Here is a 19,255-nt window from a genome sequence, read left to right as displayed (position 1 = left end):
TCTGGGCCTCAGCTTCTTCCTCCATAAAATAAGGAGAAAGAAAAAGGAATTCAATGATCTTTCCCTAGCTGTTAGGACTCATCTTGCCTCCCCAATGATTTGGTATGTATTTGTAATGACTCGTTTGTGTTTATATCCTCTCTAAAGTATCCTTGAAATGGCTTCCGAATAGTGAGCCAAACTCAGAGAGACATCTGGGAGCTAGCTAGCACAGGAACTGGGCCTGGACATTGGCTGGGCCAACTTAACTCCTTGGGAGCTATCCGAGGTAGCCATAGCACCACTGGCCTGCTGGACATCTGTGGCCTTCAGGAAGGAGAAGATGTGCAGATCTGGAAGTTTTGTGCTTGGGCTGGGCTGCAGATGTCATCTGGAAAGGAAAGAAGGAAGGAAGGAAGGAAAGAAGGAAGGAAGGAAGGAAGGAAGGAAGGAAGGAAGGAAGGAAGGAAGGAAGGAAGGATGCCCTAGGCTCCATGGAATTTCTGTGCTGATAAGGACTAGCCAATGCTGGTGAGGTGGAAAGGGGCCTGCAGGGTAGAGATGGAGATGGGAAAGCATGACCAGGGTGGTAAGGGCTTGACTCTTTGGCTAAAGATCTATATTCTGGGCCTTTAATATGGCTCTGGCCAGGAGGCTTGGGATACCACCAGAGGGGAGCATTCTCTGCTTACCTCTACCAGGTTTCGCATCTCAGCCTGAGCTTCCCAAGGAGTGAGGTCAGCTTAAATCACAGACTAGGGAATGCTACTGACATCAGCGGGCGTGTAGCTGATGGGGGCAGAAGGAATGGATGTGTGTGTGTGTGTGTGTGTGAGAGAGAGAGAGAGAGAGAGAGAGAGAGAGAGAGAGAGAGAGAGAGAGAGAGAGAGACAGGGAGAAAGACAGGGAGAGAGAGTATATGCCATGCCTTGATGCCCCAATCTTGCTGGCTAAGGAAAGTTAAAAGCAAGGTGATGACACCAACTAGCTCCTCTGTCCTCCTTTAATGAGCCAGCTTCCTCATTAGTCTGATGCAACCCAGGGGCCTAGGGGAAGCCAAACCCTGGCCACCCACTTCACCTCACCTCCAAAGCACTCAGCCAGCATAATGTTTGTGTGGGACAGACCTGGAGGCAGGAAACTAGGTGGGGAGACAAGCATAGCATTTGTGACCAAATAGCAGACAGGCAGGGGCCCATCTTCTGGTTTGTAGATTTTCCAGGCTCCTGCTTTCTCTTCCTTCTCCTCCCTTCTGTCACCCATGGCCTGGCAAACAGTCTCCAGAGAATTCCAGCCACTGTGGCGGGCTGCTGGGAGAAATATTCTAAGTAGGAGGGAGTCCTCACATCATACCATATGGCTCCCTGCTACAAGGCCAGCCCTCACCGCAGTGGGACTACCATAGAATTTTCCCAGAAACAGCTTTTTAGTGTATCATCTTTTTAATTGGGTGCAAGGTGTCAGCTGTAAAAAAGAAACCAAGATGTTCAGTGTTTGGGAGGTGGATGAAGAATGTGTATGTGAATAATATTGTTCTGCAAGGAATGGCAGAGGAAAGAGATCAGAGAAACCTGGGAAATTTTGTATAAAACGGACGCAGAACAAAGTAAGTAGAGTCCAGAAAATAAAATTTGCTGTAATTGCAATACTGAAGATGATCAACCCAGAGAGAATCAATGGAATGAGTCATGGTGACTTCTGAGAACTGGCAGTTAAAAAGGCTTCCCGCCAGGGAGAGGGCAGGATCATAAGGGACTCTGGGATTTCAGGAAAGTCGGTTCATTCCTTCTGCCATGATTGCTAAAAAGGGCAAAAAGACAGAAGGGTGGAGGACTAGAGGTGTAGAATGAGGTGTAAACTTTCAGACATGGCTAATGTGTCAATTTATTCCATTTAACTGTATTTCTTTGTTAAAAGAGAGGGCCTAACTCTGGGGGTTATATAGGAGGAGGACGTCAGTGGCAAGTGACTAATATTTTTTAAAAGATGAATCAATACTAATCAAGGCTAATGTTTTGATCATCTTATTCCTCAGGTTATCAACGTCTGTCCCAGGCTCCCCACAAAGTGGCAGGCAAAAGTTAAAACATCTTTCATTAGCTATGAGCTTTCAATAGGGACTGGCACAGGGCATGTCTTTGACCTGCCATTAAAAAATATGAAATATGCTGCTCCACCCCAGCCTCTCTGGGCACCAGGCTTCAGCGGCCTAGGCAGCCAGAGACTTCCTTCCTTGGCACTCAGGGCTATTTCTTGCTTTGTTGTCTAATGCCAGAGACTTAGAGAAAGGCATACAGGCCAGAATGTCTCCAGGGACACTTTCTGTGCATTAGCAAAGGACTACAAGTCGAGTAGGTGCCTGTCGGTTAGGGGAACAAAGGGGTGGACTGGGGGAGATGAAGGCAATGGAACATCTGTGCACAGAAGTAACACAGCAATGGGAAGAATTGTGAGAAGACTTGTTTGAACAGTTGCAGAGTGAAGTGAGCAGAACCTGGGGCTCAGTTGACACAAAGACCATAGTACGCTAAAGGCAAATGTCAAGGAACAACAGCCAAACTCTCACCAGACTTCCACGCACTGGCCCTGAAGCACACCTCCCTCCTCTTGGCAGGCAGATGGTGGTGGGGAATTCCAGGTGCTGAATGAGACTTGCCTTGCCAGATCTGGCCAGTGTGTTTCCCCAAATTCTTCTTTGTTGCCCCTATTTTGAAGTAAAAGGATTCTTTTGAAGGTGCTGGCAATAAAAAAAAGCCCTTTTTTTTGGTTTAAAGAAGAAAGAATTTAAGAGACTTGGGTTCAAGAATCATCTGTGGTAGGCAAGTCAGTTACTCTAGTCTAGCCCAAATGGTCTGACCAGCAGAGTCCAGTAGGTAGTATAGTGGAGAAAGGGCTAAAGACTTAGAGTCAGGAGGACCTAAGTTCAAATTCTGCTTCAGACACTTACTTACTAAGCATGTGACCCTGGGCAAATTACTTAACTTCATTTGCCTCAGTTTTCTCGTCCATAAAATGGAGATAACAACACCTACCGCCCAGCTTTGTGGGACTCAAATGAAATGATGTATGTAAAGTACTCTGCAAACCTGAGAATGGTATTTATTAAAGCTTAATACTAGCTCTTATTTCCTGGAGCCAACCATGCTGCTCAGGTATTGGGGCCACTGTTGGCAATCCTATTAGACAGGTTGAACCATCCTCACTGAAAGCTGAGTCCTCCATGACCATCCCTTCTCCAGGCCCCTGTCGTCCTGCGTGGAGGCAGTTTGCTATGGTGAAAAGAGCCGAATTTGAATTTTGACATGAATTTGACCATTAGTAGTAGTGTACCTCAAGTAGTAGTGAGTTACCAGCCTCAGTTTCTGTATCTGTAAAATGAGGCAGGGGATTCCTTGACTAGATAACCCAGTAGAAGATGCACTCCTTAAGGGCAGAGACTGTTTCATTTTGGGTTTTGTATCCTCAGCCCTTAATCCAATGTCTGGCATCCCATGGATGGCCAATGGAATGACTCCAAGTTCCCTTCTAGCTCTAGCTATGGTGATCCTGAGAGGCATTCATCTTGCTAGGTGGCATTTCCACAGGCTTTAAAGTTGACATACATGATCATATCTGAGCCTGGGAGTTCTTGCAGGCGTTATTATCCCCATTTTAGAGATGAGAAAACTGAGTTGCTAACAGTCCAGAGATTTGTCTGTGGTCATACAGATGGTACCGTAGGAAGCACACTGCAAACCTAGATCTCTGTGGCTGTCCAGGAGATTCAAGTGCTCTTCTCAACATAGTTTCTTTCACATGTAGCTCCCTCCTTTGCCTTCTCAAGGCTACTCTTATCCAAGTCAGACCCTTATTGCCTCGATGATGCTGGCCTCCTAGACTCTGTTTCTCCTTGTCTCACCCATCCTGTGAAGCATGGCCAGGTCCATTTTCCAAAAGCTCGCCCCTTTGTGCAGGACATTTCCAGGTTCCAAAACTCTCCATGGCTTCTATCACCTACCAATTTCAATCCCACTTACTGCCCCAGGCTGGCCTCAACTTACCTTTCCAACTCTTCTACTTGCTGCTCTCCTCCATAAAACCTCTGGTCCAGCCCACTGGATCTCATTCAGCTGCTGGCTATGATCTAATTGGAGATCTCATCTCTCCATTCCCTTGCTCACCTCCTCTTCCTCTATGGGCTGCTCTCTCATCCACCATGCTTACCTGCAGCCTCCTTCTCTCCCACGAGCTGGCTCAGGTCTCTACTCTGGGGTGAGCACTTCCTCCTATGAATTCCCTCAGGATTTGGAACTCCCATTCCACATGGCTTTTCCAGTCTGCCCTTCAGTGTCATGGCAGAGGGGCAGAAGTGGAGAGAGAGCAGCACCCACCCTGCTGAATAGATGCCTGACTTGGAGTCAGAAAGAGCTAGGTTTGAATTCGGCTGTAGACATTCACTAGCTGTGTCAGCCTGCGCAGATCCTCTTTTAGCTTCTGTGTCTTCCTCTGGAAAATGAGGGTAATGATCGCCCCTGCCAGCCTAGCTCCCAGGTTTGTTGTGAGAATTAAATAAGACAGTATCTGATTGGTGCTCTATAAATGTTAGCTGTTATTAGCATTGTATGTAAATTGCTTTACAAACCCTACCGCTCTCTCCCATCATGCCTATTGCCACGCATGCTTATGTTCTTTCTCAGTCTGTCAGCTCCTGAAAGGAAGGCGCTCGTGTCTTCCTCTCCTTTAGAGCTCCATGGGGCAGCCAAGCCTGTGGCTTCAGACACTGCATGTTCTCCAACATTCATGACAGTGCTGATCACCATAATGAACTCCCTCAGGGACCTTTCATTCTCCCAGGGGATCTGAGTACACAGATCCGGGAATATCAAATAGATAGCAAGTCATTTCCAAATGGAGGGAGTGTGAACAGCGGCGGGGATCAGCGGCGGGGATCGGGAGAGGCTTCATGTAGGAGGCAGCACATTCCACACAAGGGAGGACAGCCAGTGAAAAGGCATGCAAGCAGGCCATTTTGACTAGAAGAGAGAATTCGGGGCTGGGATAGGGAGAGGGACCGATCTTGTAGTTCCATTAGTATTATATAGGAACCTCCCAGGTGAGGAAACTCCCTCTACCAATGCAAATTGGCACCTCTTCTGTAGCTGAGAGTCTTAGTGAGTTACCTCAAGTACTGAGAGGTTAAGTCCCTCACCCAAGGTCACATAGCCACAGTGTCGCAAGGTAGGACTTGAACTAACATTTTGAGGTCAGTTCTCTTGCCACTACATCAGTGATGGTGAATGTTTTAGAGATCACATGCCCAAACTGTATATTCAAGTCACCTGTGAGCCTCCCCCCCCCATTACTCCAGACAATAGAGGGAGGAGATGCTGTGCTGGCCTCTTGGGCAGAGGGGGCAGGGCATGCAAAAAAATGTCCTTGGAATGTTATGGAGAGGGAGAACAGAGCTGCCCCATCCAGCACAGTGGGGCACACATGCCACAGCTTCACCAACACAGCTGTACGCCATGGTGTCTCTGGCGTACCTAAAGAGGAATCATTTGAAATAAGGCTGACAAGATAAGTGGTGTTATAGAGGCCTTGAGATGTGAGGCTGCAAAGATAGTATTTTAACCTAGTGGTAACAGGAAGGCAGTGAAGACATTTGAGCAGGGGAATGACAAGGGCAGATCTGTGTTTTAGGAATAGTATCACATTAGCAGCTGTAGAGAGGGTAGATCAGAAGTGGGAGATAAATCGGGGGGCTATTTCACTAGTTCTTTTTTATTGTTTTTTTTAAAACCCTCACTTTCCATCTTGGAGTCAATACTATGTATCAGTTCCAAGGCAAAAGAGTGGCAAGGGCTAGGCAATGGGGGTCAAGTGGCTTTCCCAGGGTCACACAGCTGGGAAGTATCCGAGGCTAGATTTGAACCCAGGACCTACTGTCTCTAGGCCTAACTCTCCATCCACTGAGCAACCCAGCTGTCCCCAGTTCACCAGTTCTGATGAGTGGTGATTGGGGGCCTGAACTAGGGTGGTGACAATATGAGTAGAGAGAAGAGGTTAGGCAGTACACTCAGTCAGGCTTGGCAAGTGATTGGCTCTGGGGAGTCAGGGGGTAGAACCTGGGTGATTCTCTGGACAGAAATAGGGAAGGGGGAGTCTGTGGGAAAGATGTGTTCCAGGTTTGACACGGACAGTCTGAGATGCCAGTGAGACAGCTAGGTGAAGGGGTCCAGCAGGCACAGGGTGCTGAAAGGCTGCTGCTCCTGGATAGAGGAGTTTGGGGGATATGGACATGTGATTTCGTCCACACAGGGAACTCCTGGTGTTGGGAATCCCGCCATTCCTGCAGATTGGCAGCTTGCACCTCAGGATCACACAGATAATAGGCAACAGAGACCAGACCTGAAGGCCAGTCCTTCTGACTCCAAGGCTGGCCCTCTATCCACTACAACATCATACTGTCTCTCAAAGGAGAGATTAGGGTTCTATATAGAGACTCGAGAGTCATCTGCATAGAGATGATAATTGAACCCAGGGGAGCTGATGAAATCACCAAGGGAGAATACATAAAGAGAAGTGAAGAGGGCCCAGCACAGAGTCTTCTGGGAAGGCCACACTTAGATGAAGGATATTGAGGGGAGCACAACACTCATTTCCCTCCTCTATACCTTTGTCCCCCATGTCTGAAGTTCTTCTTTGCCCTTTTTGAGGCTCAAGATAAGTATCTCCAACTGAACCCCACCCACCTTTGGCGACTTTGTATTTGCTTTGTATAAGGATAGCCACTGGACCTGCCCTTCATTTTCGTAAGAAACTCCCTCTACCAATGTGGGTCAGGTCAGCATCTTCTCTGCAACTAATAGTCTTAGAGTGTTGCCTTGAAGACTGAGAAGTTAAGAGACACCACCAAAAACAGCTGTAATAATTGAGTAAAGCTGCTTTCTGGTCGTCTTCATAAAATGGAACAGTCATTCATTTCCCCTTACTAGGCCTCGATTGCCTGGGTCAGCAAACAGCCCAATTCAGTCCTCATCAAATCAGCCACAGAGGCAGTTTGATGATGACAGAATATACTGCACTGGCATCCCACGACTCCACCCTGGTTGTTCAGGTAAACAGTAATGGCTTCTCCTTCGGGCTCCTTCCCCTCAGTAGAGGGGCTATGGGTGGGCGGCCAGATGGCACGACTCTCCCGATGAATCCCCCAAAGACTAAAGAGCACAGGCTAGTCTGGCACTCGGTCATCTTAGTCAATCTCAACTTGTGTCAGCTGAACGCTAGCTGCTGCTGGTGCCAGTCCCATAAGGGTAATAGTCGGTTGTTGTTGTTATCGCTGTCACTTAACTAAGGTCGAGCCTAGCTGAATGGTCTTTTTTTTAAACGGGCGCAAAGAGATCAGCCAAGTTGTTTTCCCCAATGCCAGGCGACATATTCTCACTCAACCAAGAATTTTTTGCATGTGATTTTTTATTTAATTTTTTTTGTACCAAGAGCTTTTTTTTTTCCAACATTGATCAGACAACATGTTCTTCACAATAGCAACTTGTTTTCAACTTTAAAAATAAGTGACAGTGGTACAACAAGTGACCCACAGGTCATCTCCAGTCTCACAATAAACAGGGATTCACTGCAACGACTCCATTAGGACAATGCATTATGCTCTCATGGATTTAATAATGAATATAAAGCCACCCAGTCCCAGCCCACCCACACATCCCCCCTTTGTATATCACCTTGTATATACTTGAGAAGAAAAACCCCCCAAAACAGTGTTGCAGTAGACTTCTGTGTAAGAATACAATTTGACTCACAAAATGACTTCTTAAATGGAACTTCACCAAGTAGGCAAACACTAGGGTTGTATACGATGGACTTCTTAAGCTTGTTTATGCCGGTTTTCAAAGCGAGCTATGCAGTGAGAGGGCCTTGTTGCCCTGGATAAATAGCAGAGTGGACCAGATTAGCCAGAAAGAAATGCTTTGGGAAAAACGTCACCACCAAAATGAATCTCATAAAGCTAAATTGAAATTACACTTACAATTATAGCTATAATATACATTAAATCTTTCAAGATCCCCAAAGGCCCAGCTATCCCCCATGTCTCTGGGCCTTGCCCCAAATCGCCTTTTGTTTTTCGGATTTCCGCTTGAGACTACCTTAATTTAGCTTCTGAATGATCATCAAGCTAAATGGGCAAAATAAAGAAACGGAACTCCTTGAAATCCCATGCTGAAAGAAGGGTATTGAGAGATACCCCTGGCGATGTCTCAAGGGGAAACACTGCTGGGTGGCCCCACTGTTGCGTCTCACGCTATGTTTCCTCAAGCATTTTTTGACTGGAAGCCAGTGTTGTCGCCTATGGAATTCATGAATCGACATTTCTTTTGTCGATAGCTCTAGTCAATTGGTTTGTTCCTTCGAGATGAACTGTGGGCTCCTTGTGCCCATCATCTATACAGCAAGAAGGTTGGTGCTAGTGTCACCCATTGTCTTTTGGTAGGGTGGCAGGGATGAGGGGAGGCTTCATTTGACCAGGTTCATACCTTATTCATTATAGGCAAAAGAAAGAGAATCCATATCGCATGGTTTCCCACTCCTTAGTCCCCATCTATTACATTATATTCCCAGAATTGGGGAAAATATCGATCAATTAAACTAAAAGTAAAACCCCCCATATTGCATGGAGGAGCTTCCAGCCTAGGGAGACACCCAAGGCTGTTGGTAACAGAGCATTTCTGCTCTTCAATTCCACTGCCTCTCCCCATGGGACATCACATTCAATGGAACGAGGGCTCCCAAAGCTTTAGAAACTAATATCCTTCCCTCAAGTTAAGGGACGTGGCATGGTTCAGGGATGAAGGTGTGAAGGTGGGAAAGGGAGAGAGAGAGAGAGAGAGAGAGAGAGAGAGAGAGAGAGAGAGAGAGAGAGAGAGAGAGAGAGAGAGAGAGAGAGAGAGAGAGAGAGAGAGAGAGAGAGAAGGAGGAGGAGGAGGAGGAGGAGGAGGAGGAGAGAGGGAGAGACAGAGAGAGACAGAGACAGAGAGAGAGAGAGGATTGGGGATGTTTGGCCCTCCAATCTTTGTGGCCTCTTATCAGGCACGGGAAGGAGCAAGGAGAAGAAAAGACATCTGTCCCCCTGCCCACTGGTGGAAACTTGGGATTCCTTGCACATCTTTCTAGTTAAGTATCCCAGCCTGACTTTACCTGGTTCCCAAAGCCTTCCTAGATATTCGAGGTTTCCTAGGATGGGGCATGTCGGGCAGTTGAGAAAAAGGCTATTTTTTGTGCCATACGTGTGCTCAGTTGAAGGCTTTGAAGCCACAACTTCTCCGATTGTCCACCGAGAGATCTATATGATTGAGTAGAAATAAAGGCATCTAGGTAAAGAGAGAAGACAGGCCTCTAAAGTGAAACTGGATTTCCAAGACACAGAGGGGGGAGGGGAAATGAAGCAGATGGGAGGGATGGGCGGGAAGTCCTGCCATGGCTGATCCAACCACTTTTGACTCTGCTGGTAAGAGACATGGCAGCCAGTGGTCTCTGTGGCTCAGCAACCACCCAAAGTAACATTTAACGTTCTCTTTTTCTGTAACCTTTGCATCTCCCTGGTGCCCACTGAGCATAGTGTGAGCTACTGCTGTGTAAAGACTGTCAGATCAGACTTCAAAGAGACCCTCTGGTGGTAGCTAACAGCCTAATATCCAAAGAGATGGCAGAACACAATCTGCATTTTGCAGGCAGTCCTAAGTAACTAAAAAAAGGCCAGGGAAGGGGTGAGGGAAGGACGGGAAGGTTTCTTTCTTCTATTACTCTAACACAACGGCCAGTTGCTAGAGAAAATAAAATAGGATTTCAGTGGCAGTATCCTGCCACTGGAAGGAAATAAACACAAAGGAAAAGAATATAGGATCAGCAGAGAATGAAATCCAGTGTGAACAGAAAAATGTGCATGGTGGGGTAATTGATCTCTAATTGTGTCAGGTTCAGAGGAAAATTGGAGGCTAAACCAATAATTTGCACGAGGTAGTAGTATTCAGCAGTTTCACTAGAGATTCCTTCGGAAACTCTTTATTCCCCCCCCAACCAGCCCCCCATTCCCCTACCACTACCAGCTAAAACATTCTTAGTGACGAACAAAGGCAGAAACTCGGACAAATCCCCCCCACGGAAATGGTGGACTATTAGTTGACTGATGATCTACCTTAACCTCAACAAACAAAAAGAAAGCAAAATCTCATTGGAATGCTTGTGCCCTGACCTTGGAAGCCTTCTGACTGGGCGCTCCTGTGAATTCCAATCACTGACACTAATGAGAAGAGAATCAAAACCCTTGGTCCTGGAGAAACGACTCTCATCATTAGAAGTTCAAGGCAGAGAGACGATGAGATCTGTTTTGTTTTAAGAAGTCGGAACACTTGGGTTAAAACAACAGATCCTCCTTTGGCTAGGAAACACAGTGAATGAGTGGAGAATCAAGCAAATTAGTAGCAAAGATGGGGGGAAGAGATTTTAGAAAAGAGCAAACAATGGTCAGTTTGGGGAAAAGGGACAAAAGAAAGTCTTTAAGTTATTCCCCCTAGCCTACAGTTGTTTTTTTCAACTAAGTCAACTTAATGGGTTTTCATTTGAGTGACTTCGTTCATGTTCAAGTCTTTAATCACCCCGAAATGTGCTCATTCCAACAAGACTAACTTTCTATTTTCTCCATGTGGAAGGCACATAAATTTGATTAGTAATGTTGCTATGTCTCCCCTAGGTCAGCCTAAATGTTATGTTTTCTATTACTTACTCTATTCCTATTTAGAAGCCCAGGGTACAGAGAAATACGATTTGAAATTTCAAGGCCATGATAAACTATGCAAAATAATCCCAATCATGATTGGGGAACACTGAATCAGGAAGCGTGGGTCTGAAGACATGCTAATTTCTCTCTCTAAATAGATTCAGTCATTTTGAGTCTCAGCTGATTGGAATAGTGAAACTTGGGAACCAAGGAGTTCAGGGAACAACTTTTCCTGCTCGGTGCCTGAAAATGAGGAAAACGGATTTCGTGAAACCTTCAGGAGAGCATCTCTGACACCCACAAATTAGGCAGCCGACTATCGGAAAATGCCTCTCTCCAATGAGCTATCATCGCTCTGTGAAAAAAGACTTTGCAAATGATGAGCCATCATCCATGACGTGGGCTCAGAAAGGTGCAGTTTCCCCCAAATGTTCAATCTCTGGGTGCAGTACCTGTTGGCACGACTGCCAGTTCAGGAAGCTGGGTCTTGTTTTTGTTTTGTAAACACGACTTTTAAAGCCCGTTGCCATCACCACAAGTGTGACAATCACAAATATTGAATCAGAGTATAGTGATCACATGACAACAAACAGAGTCTTCTTGGTGGGTAGGTGTCCATGGCAAACTAGCAACATTGTCACATGCGCGAGTTTTCCAAAAGTCTCTGTAGGGATTCGACTTGAAGTCATCGAATTCCTGGTAGTACAGTGCCTAGGAAACAGCCAGTCGCTGTCTGCCAAACGGAGATGTTGGTGTGTTGATCAAGTGTCCGGATAGCAGTGTTTGGCTGGGGGGGGGGGGTGTTTTTTTTTGTTTTTTGTTTTTAATTTTTTTTTTAATTTTTCACAAATAATCAGAGCCGTGATTAGAATAGGGCACATGAGCCTTCAGTCCAGGGTACCCCTATGAGGCTCTGCTTTCTCCTCATGGTGACTGCTGTCCCCTGTTCTTCCCCATCAAGGTCCTCAAGAGACGTGGACCGGCAATGGGTCCTAACCCCTCAATATGGCAGCCCTCTTCTGAGATGACTTCCTCTAACCTTTAGTTTGTGCTCTGCACCTCTTCCTCCCCCAACTAAATTCGCCCCAGGTGCAGTTTGGGCTAGTTTCGGCTCCATGAACAATAGTAATTTACATTATAATTTTACTATAGAAAAATATAGAAATTCAAAATACTTAAGACATAATACTTCTTACAACTCAATTTGTCTTACTTTTGTCCCACCCCAAGGCCCCGAGAAACCAAAGCTAATTTGCTCCAAATGAACACCCCTGTTGCCTGTTGAAACAAGAGGGATTGTCACATTTTGACGGTATCATTCACAAACAAATAATACACTTAGGGAAAGCTTGGAAATACAGGCATTGGTGAGTCACGAAAAAGCAGTTGAGCTGGTTGTTCTGCACATCCATCACCATGGTTGTTCTCTGTATCTGTTGCCATGGTTGTCCCTCTTTTGGCTGTGCCCAGCTTACAGCACGATGTCCTTCACCCTCTTGGCTCCCGGGGATTCTTTCTCCGGGCTCTCCTCTAGGAGAGGGTTGACTTCGCGCACCACTTTCTCGCTGTCAGCTCCTCGAGGTTCTGCTTCAGTAGGACGAGAAGGCCCATTGTTTGGAAACTGCTCCACGGTGTGGGTAGCAGGGCAGTGAATGATGGCACTGTAGGTGACCATTGTTGGCTTGGCGGCCACAGAACTCTTCAGATGGAGGGGCGAAGTGACCGGGCTGATGGCTTCGCAACCGTTGCCTGCCTCACGGATGGCACTGGTGACCTTGGGGCTGCAGACGGACAGGTCAACTGCTCTCTTGCCTTTCTGGGCAGAACGGTCTTCAGCTGCGTGGTCACCGACATCCTTGCCGAAGGTCGCAAAAGTCCTCTTGGTGGTGCAGTCTTCGTAAACCTCCACATCGGCGGCAGTGGCTTCAATAGACAGGGTGATGATGTTTCTTCCACGATCCGGAGACTTGGCCCGAGTAGGAAGAGGATTCCGGGGCATCCAGCACCGGTCTGAATGACCGAGAATGCGACATTCCTCCCTGCAATGAAAGCCTTCATTTTGATCTGTTCAAAAAAAGAGAGAGAAAAGAAAGCAAAGGTCAGTGTCAATAGCCTTCTTAGTAATCACTGTGATGTCCCACAGCCCAGTTTCTCAGGTCCTACATTTAGGGCCCACTCAGAAACATCTGTCCCCTTCTGAGAGTCAGGCTTGTATTGAGTCTGGGCCAAGTGTTGGGCAAAGGATTGTTAGCAGGTCATAGCTGAGTCCTCCCTCCCCATCCTTTATGTGTTTCCGTTGCTGACGGAACCAAAACCAAAAAGGAAACAAGTTATGATGAGAAATATATTAAAGAAAAGGTTTATCCTGAGCGTCGCAGTGCTGCTAGTCAGCATTTCTACTATCACACCTTCCTGCTCAAAAACAGTACATTGGGAGCTTTGTCCAAGGCAAGGCCAACCGCCCCCCTCCAACAGTCTAGACAAGACTTCTCCGGCCAGGCTTTCCTTCCAATTGGTTTTTTGAGCCCTCTTCAGGCCCCCTTTCCCATTTGGTACCATCCCCTCACTGGCATCCTTATCTCTGAATCCCAATCAGAAGGCTGAGTAGAGGACCACCAGTGATTTCCCACAAAGCTGGGGCAGATGGATGGCTCCTTGCCTTCTGCTCGGGTCTTCCTTAGCTTTCCCAACTCTGAGCTGGTCCATGCCAGGGGCTCCCCTCTCCTCTGCCTTCCCTTCCCCAATACAGTCTTAACAGGGCTGTGGTTTAAGTCTGGGGGGGGACTATCTGGCCTTGGTTTCTTGCCCCCACCCCTCGGCGCTGTTGGACTCAAGCTGGGTTTCTTAGGCACAGCCGTAGAACAGAAAGCATTTGGAATCTGCTGCAGAAGGGCTCGTGTCTGGGGCTCAGCATTCGTCTCTTAGAAAGGTCTTTCCAGACCAAGGTCATAGAGGGCTAAGGCTGCTGGGAGAGATGGGCCTCACTGGGGTCCAGCTTTAGGGCTTCCTTCTGGCCACCCACACCCTGCTTCATTTTCCATGGGGCGTTTAGCACCATAGCTCTCTGGTTACATTTGTATTTCTGCCACATTCCAGCACGAGGCTCAGCTAATAAAAATTCTCATCACATCACACAATGCACCAAAATATGAACAGCTTAACACTTATAGAAAATCTTGGTTGGGGGTGCAGGGGAGAAAGAGAAAGTATGTGCACAGACACACATGCATGTGCACACGCACACACAATGTGCATACACACACACACACACACACTCACTCAAGCAGAAATCATTGACAAATCATGCCCCAAATGTTCACCGGGTCCCTCTCATTGCTGCACTCTGGGAAAAGGAAGAGGAGAGCCAGCAGCTGTGGAAGCAGGCTGTATTTCCAGGGCCATGCGTGGCTAACAATGGAACCTGGAACCTCCCAAGCACAGCAGCTGACACCGAATACACCCAAGTCATGTCTTCTAGATGCTGAGCTTTGCTGCTTTTGTTTTTAAAGAAGTTGAAAACCTAAGCAAAGCAAGCAGTTGCCCTGAAAATGATTCTCGCCCTGTCCTATTCACCCGGAGCATGAGCTGGGAGGGCGATGGTGGGTCCAGACGCATGTGTGTGGGGAGGGGGGCCGCACTTCGAGAAGCTTTAGCTGAGGAGATTAAAGTTCAGCAGTTAGATCAAGGCCTTCTGGCTAGCTTGGTCCCAGGAAGAAGATGCCCATTTGCGGCAAGTCTGGACACTGTCGCCTGCCCTCCTTCACCGGAGCCAGCTGAAAGCCAACCAAGAGCAAGAGCAAGACCTGGCTGAAACCTAAGTAAGCAGAGCCAGGCTGAGCTGGGCCAAGTAAGGCGGCTCCTGGTGGTTTGGGGGGCTTCTTTATCCTTATCCCAATTATCAGCAGTCCTGTCCCAGGGAGGGAAGAACAACCAACTGCTTAATACTGCCTGGAGACAGAAAAAAGGCAATGATACCTCCTAAACGCCAGCCAGCTGTGAAACAAATCCCTCTGGGAGCAAGAGGACGGATAGGACGGTGACAGCAAAATTACCGCTGATGATGCACCTGGGTGGGAAGGCGCCATCCCACCCCCAAGGCCAGGGCCTTCTTGCTGCCAGAAATCAGCAAGTAGGAAATTGGCATCTGCTCCTTGTCCCACACAGCTCTGAGTCCTGCCCTCAGGATAAAGTATACCAACTCCATGGACACCAGATTCCCATTCTGTGAAATAAGAAGGTCGGATTGGGTAATCGCAGGTGAATATGAACTCCTGAAGTTCCAGCAAGGGTGGCTATACATCCATCCTTATCCTCGGTGCCTAGCATGGTCCCTCTTCCACTACCAAGTAGGTGTTCAATGGATCATTGAGGTCCCTCCTGGCTCAAAATCTATGATCGTGTGATGCCAGTCCCAGTTCTGACACTTCTCAGCCAGCATGGCCTTGAGCCTGACCTTTCTGCACCTCAGTTCCTCATCTGTGAGATAAGGGAGTGACATTCCATGATCCCAATGAAACGTAAGCTTCTTGAGGGCAGGACTTAGCTGGCTTGTTGTTTTTGTCTTTGCATTCTCTACTAAATCTAAATTGCCATCATCGGTGTTTTCCAAATTGCATGGAACTACCTCTTAGTGTCTCTTCAAAGGGATGCCCATCCATGATGCTGTGGTACTGTAGCCTCGCCATGGCCTTGGGCAAGTCCCTTCACTAGCCTGAGCCTCCAAGTCTGGGAAATGCAGGGGAAGGCAGCTGGCCCCTGGGACTGTTGCAAGGATCAAAGGAGCTCATGGATGGCACTGACTTCCAACCAGAAATGGGAGCTCTTGCTGCTACCTGTGTGGCTCCCTGGGCTCCTGTTGCCTCATCTGGGCAACGAAAAGGTTGTGCTGGGTGATTTCTAAGATCCTTGGCAGCTCCTGCTCATGGAATCTTGAAGGGGGGTTAGGAGTCAGGAGCAGAGGGGAGACAGGAAGAGGGAGAGTTATGGTGCTGCTAGTGTCTGAGGGGGACTTTGCTGCCAGGCTAGCATGCAGGCCCTTTGCCCATCGTGAGCTTAGCCTGGAGCACTTGTTTTTCCCTTTGCTTGTCTTGGTAGGAAGTGGTTGCCTTCCATTTTTAGGCTGTGACAAAAAAAACTCCTCACGTTAATAGATACTTGTTCAAGGAAAAGCCCCAGGACCTTAGCCTGTGTCATTCACAGCACTCCTGCTCACGCTCCAGTTTATGAGGCCAACAAGGTTAGAACACTTGGAATTTGGCCCAAACACACAGATAGGTACTTGTTTTCCAGCTGAACTGACCAGAATTCATCAATCATCATCTTTTCTTACAAACTGTATAATGGAGACAATTTGCACCATAAAAAAACAAACTTGGGCTCCCTTCCCCAGCAGCTGGGGAGCCGGTGACCCACTAGGAAGGTGTGAGAATGGGGTGTCAGCCAGCAGCCTTGGCACAACAAAAATAATAACAGATGACATTTCTATAGCCCTGTAAGGTTTGCAGAGCACCTTTGTAGAATGTTTCACCTCATCAACTACTCCTGTAGATAGTCATTACTGGGTGGGACAGAGACTCACCCCCACTGTCCCCTTCCTTCCAAACAGCTGCAAGAGGGCAGTCTGAGGAGGTAGGGGACACTGGAAAAGGCCACGGAGACTACCATGGAGGCCATCGAAATCCAACCCTCTCATTAAATAAAGGAGAAAAATGAGTCCTAGAGAGGGCCCAAGACCATGACAGGCCCAAGCCCAGATTCTGAGTCTCCTGCTGAGTCACTGAACCAAGTAGAGTATAGGATGCATGTATTCAGAGGGGAAGCAGAGGAACTAACGGAAATGAAGGCTAGAAAGGGGGATTGAGCAGATTAGAAATGGCATCAAATGCCAAGCTCAGAGAATGTATATTCGATCTTGGGGCAATGGGGAGCCACCAGAGATTCTTTCATTAACCCTTGTATTCTGTCACTAAACACTGGCACATACAACGATTGCCAGGGTTGCGGGGTCAGGGCAGAGACAGAACCCAAAGCCTGAGGCTGAAGAACATTTCTGTTCTGAGTGGATCCGAATGTTTTTGTGGAAGACTGCTACATAAACCATCCACCCACTAAGGAGAAATGGTCAGTGGCAACTTGTCATTAAGGAACTTGGTTGAGAAGATTGCGTGAACCTTCCGGCAAAACACTTAGAAGTCTTAAATAAAGTTATCAGTCTTCAGAGGGTCTGAGAAGGCAAAAGAATCAGTAGTGGCTACGACCTAATAGATCAGGAAGTAATTCAAACAGAAAGGCACCCGGAGTGTTGTTTTGTGCTGATAATAGCCAACCCTTGTACAGTAATTCCTTCCCTCCTTAGGGCCTGATGCTGCCTGTCTCTAGGAAAGATGGACAAGCTTACCATAGAGCAGACTACCAACAGCCGAGCCCCTCCCAAACCAGGCAGAAAGCAACGCTGAGAACTCCAGCCCAGGTTTTACCAAAGCTTTTCAAAGCTGATCGGGTTTGTCAGGTCCATATCGATGTCCAGCCACAATGGATATGTTCAATAATCTCGGGGTTCTTTACCTTAATACAAAGTCTTGGCCTATTAAGATCGAAGGGCTTAAGAGACACTCCTCCATGCTAGAATAGTTAAAATAATGGTCGCCGCTTCAACAGAGATCAGCTAATCAGCAAGGAACTGCTAATATGTGGCCCAATCCACTCTGCTCCCAACCCAACCCAATCTCCGCCAACACACATCCAAGCAAGGGCATAGTCCCTGGCAAAGAAGGCGAGCATATGTATCAAAAGAGCATCCTGTTCTACACTCACATCTGTCTTAGAGATGTCATCGAAGCCTTGCCAGTTAGGCCATGGCCAAAGCGGGAACAAGGCCAAGCTGTGCGTCCACATGGCAACAGAAGGGTTCAGTGGGATTGTTCAGGAAAGGGTGGCTGGTGTGAGAAATCAGCACAGATACAGGTAGCTTCTTGCTCACTGCTGACGTGTGTTAATGCTATCAACTAACATGGTGTTAACGACATCCCTAAGACTGCCACAGAAAGTCCTAAAAGGTAGGGCTAGAAAAAAGCCATAAGAGACCCAACCTTGGCCAACGGTCCAGAGACTGTGAGTAAATGTTGCTGATTCCAGGAGACTATCAGGAAGCCTTTGGGGGTCATTTGTTGGAATTGTTGTTGTTCTGCTGGATCTGTGATTTCATCTACGGAGGGAACTTCCAGTGTGGAAACATTTTCTACCACTGTAGCCTGCCAAGTCATTAGTAACTTGGATTCTGAGGGAGTTGCCTGGGGCCCTGAAAGATTAAGAGACTTGACCATGGTCACACAACTAATTTGTGACAAAGACAAGACTTGAACTAGGATCTTCTCTCTCCCCCACCAAAACATGTTGCCTCACCATCAGGAAGGGGACTGATGGCAAAATGTGCCACAACTCCAAAGACTATGTATTTTGATGATTTTTAAAAAAATATGTTTACTTCTATCTAACACAGGCTCTGGAGTGGTCTCTTGGGAACAGATGTGGAGGAAATGGCACTCCTCTCATTACGTTAAGAGCTCTGAATTCCAGCTCCAGTTCTACCACTAACTCACTATGAGATCTAGGGCAGAGATATAACTAGGGGAGGTCAATCAGGGCTTTGTACCACAGTGATGAATCTTAGAGGGCCCTGACAAAGCTGATAGCCCTGCAATAGCACAGAAACAATTGTGCTTCTTAGCACCTACTGAGCAATAATAATTACTTACAATACTACGCTTCCAAGTACTTCCAATCAGTGGAGTCCCATTAGTACCAAAGTGGTGTGCCTAGCCCTCATCTGAGGGCTTACAGGTATACAGAATAGAACTCTTTTCTCACTCAAATGTGGAATGTAAAGAAAATGAGCAACTCTACAATTAGCCAGTAAGCATTTTTAAAGTCTGAAAATAGCTCATGATAAGGAAGGGAGCACGGGCACCCAAGCAATGCAGCAACAGACTTGTTGGCAAAGGAATAAAGAGAGGGTACCCAGAGCTGCAAGCAGCCTGAAGCTCCTCCAGGATCACAACCTCCATGCTTTGTCTTTTGCCAGAATGTTCCCTTGGAGGGGGCTTAGCCTGCTTCTATTTAGCCCCCAAGGCTAGAAGTAGGAGCTCTGGGGGGTAGGAGGGGCAGGCGCAAAGAAGCAAATAGAGGCTTGAAGTCAGGGGGAAACTCCCTAACCACCAGATATCCCCCAATGGAATGGCTACCTTAGGAGGGAATGGGCTTCCCCTCATTGGAGGTCTTCAAGCAGAGGTTGGACCACCTCTTGCAGGCTTGTGGAGGAAAAAAGAGGAGAATGAATTGGATTCAATGTCCACTAAGGTCCTTTCTGAGTCGGAGAGCCCATGGTCCTATGATGGAGCTCCCCTGAGCACTCCAATACCATTTGGAAATCAGGCAGTGTGGCACCAAGAGGAGGAATCAGTGATAGCTTGGATCTCTGGAAAGACAGCTGCCTCTAGCTCTAAAGTTGGA

The 19,255-nt window shown here is 47.3% G+C and overlaps 1 protein-coding gene across 4 annotated transcripts in view; it reads right to left on the bottom strand.

The window, feature by feature from the left end:
* Nucleotides 1-11,550: 11,550 nt before the first annotated feature.
* The window catches only part of PCDH19 (protocadherin 19), a 113,454-nt gene continuing 105,749 nt past the window's right edge, over nucleotides 11,551-19,255 (bottom strand). For all 4 annotated transcript variants that reach the window (XM_056809644.1, XM_056809645.1, XM_007507516.2 and 1 more), the window contains one exon: nucleotides 11,551-12,811. In XM_056809644.1, the coding sequence (XP_056665622.1) occupies nucleotides 12,219-12,811 (593 nt within the window). In that variant the 3' untranslated portion in view covers nucleotides 11,551-12,218. The remainder of the gene's footprint in view (nucleotides 12,812-19,255) is intronic.

Source organism: Monodelphis domestica, chromosome X (genome assembly GCF_027887165.1).
Source record: "Monodelphis domestica isolate mMonDom1 chromosome X, mMonDom1.pri, whole genome shotgun sequence".
In the NCBI taxonomy this organism is placed as follows: Eukaryota; Metazoa; Chordata; class Mammalia; order Didelphimorphia; family Didelphidae; genus Monodelphis; species Monodelphis domestica.
Note: the sequence above shows the minus strand (reverse complement) of the source record. Positions and strands in the feature narration are given on the sequence as shown.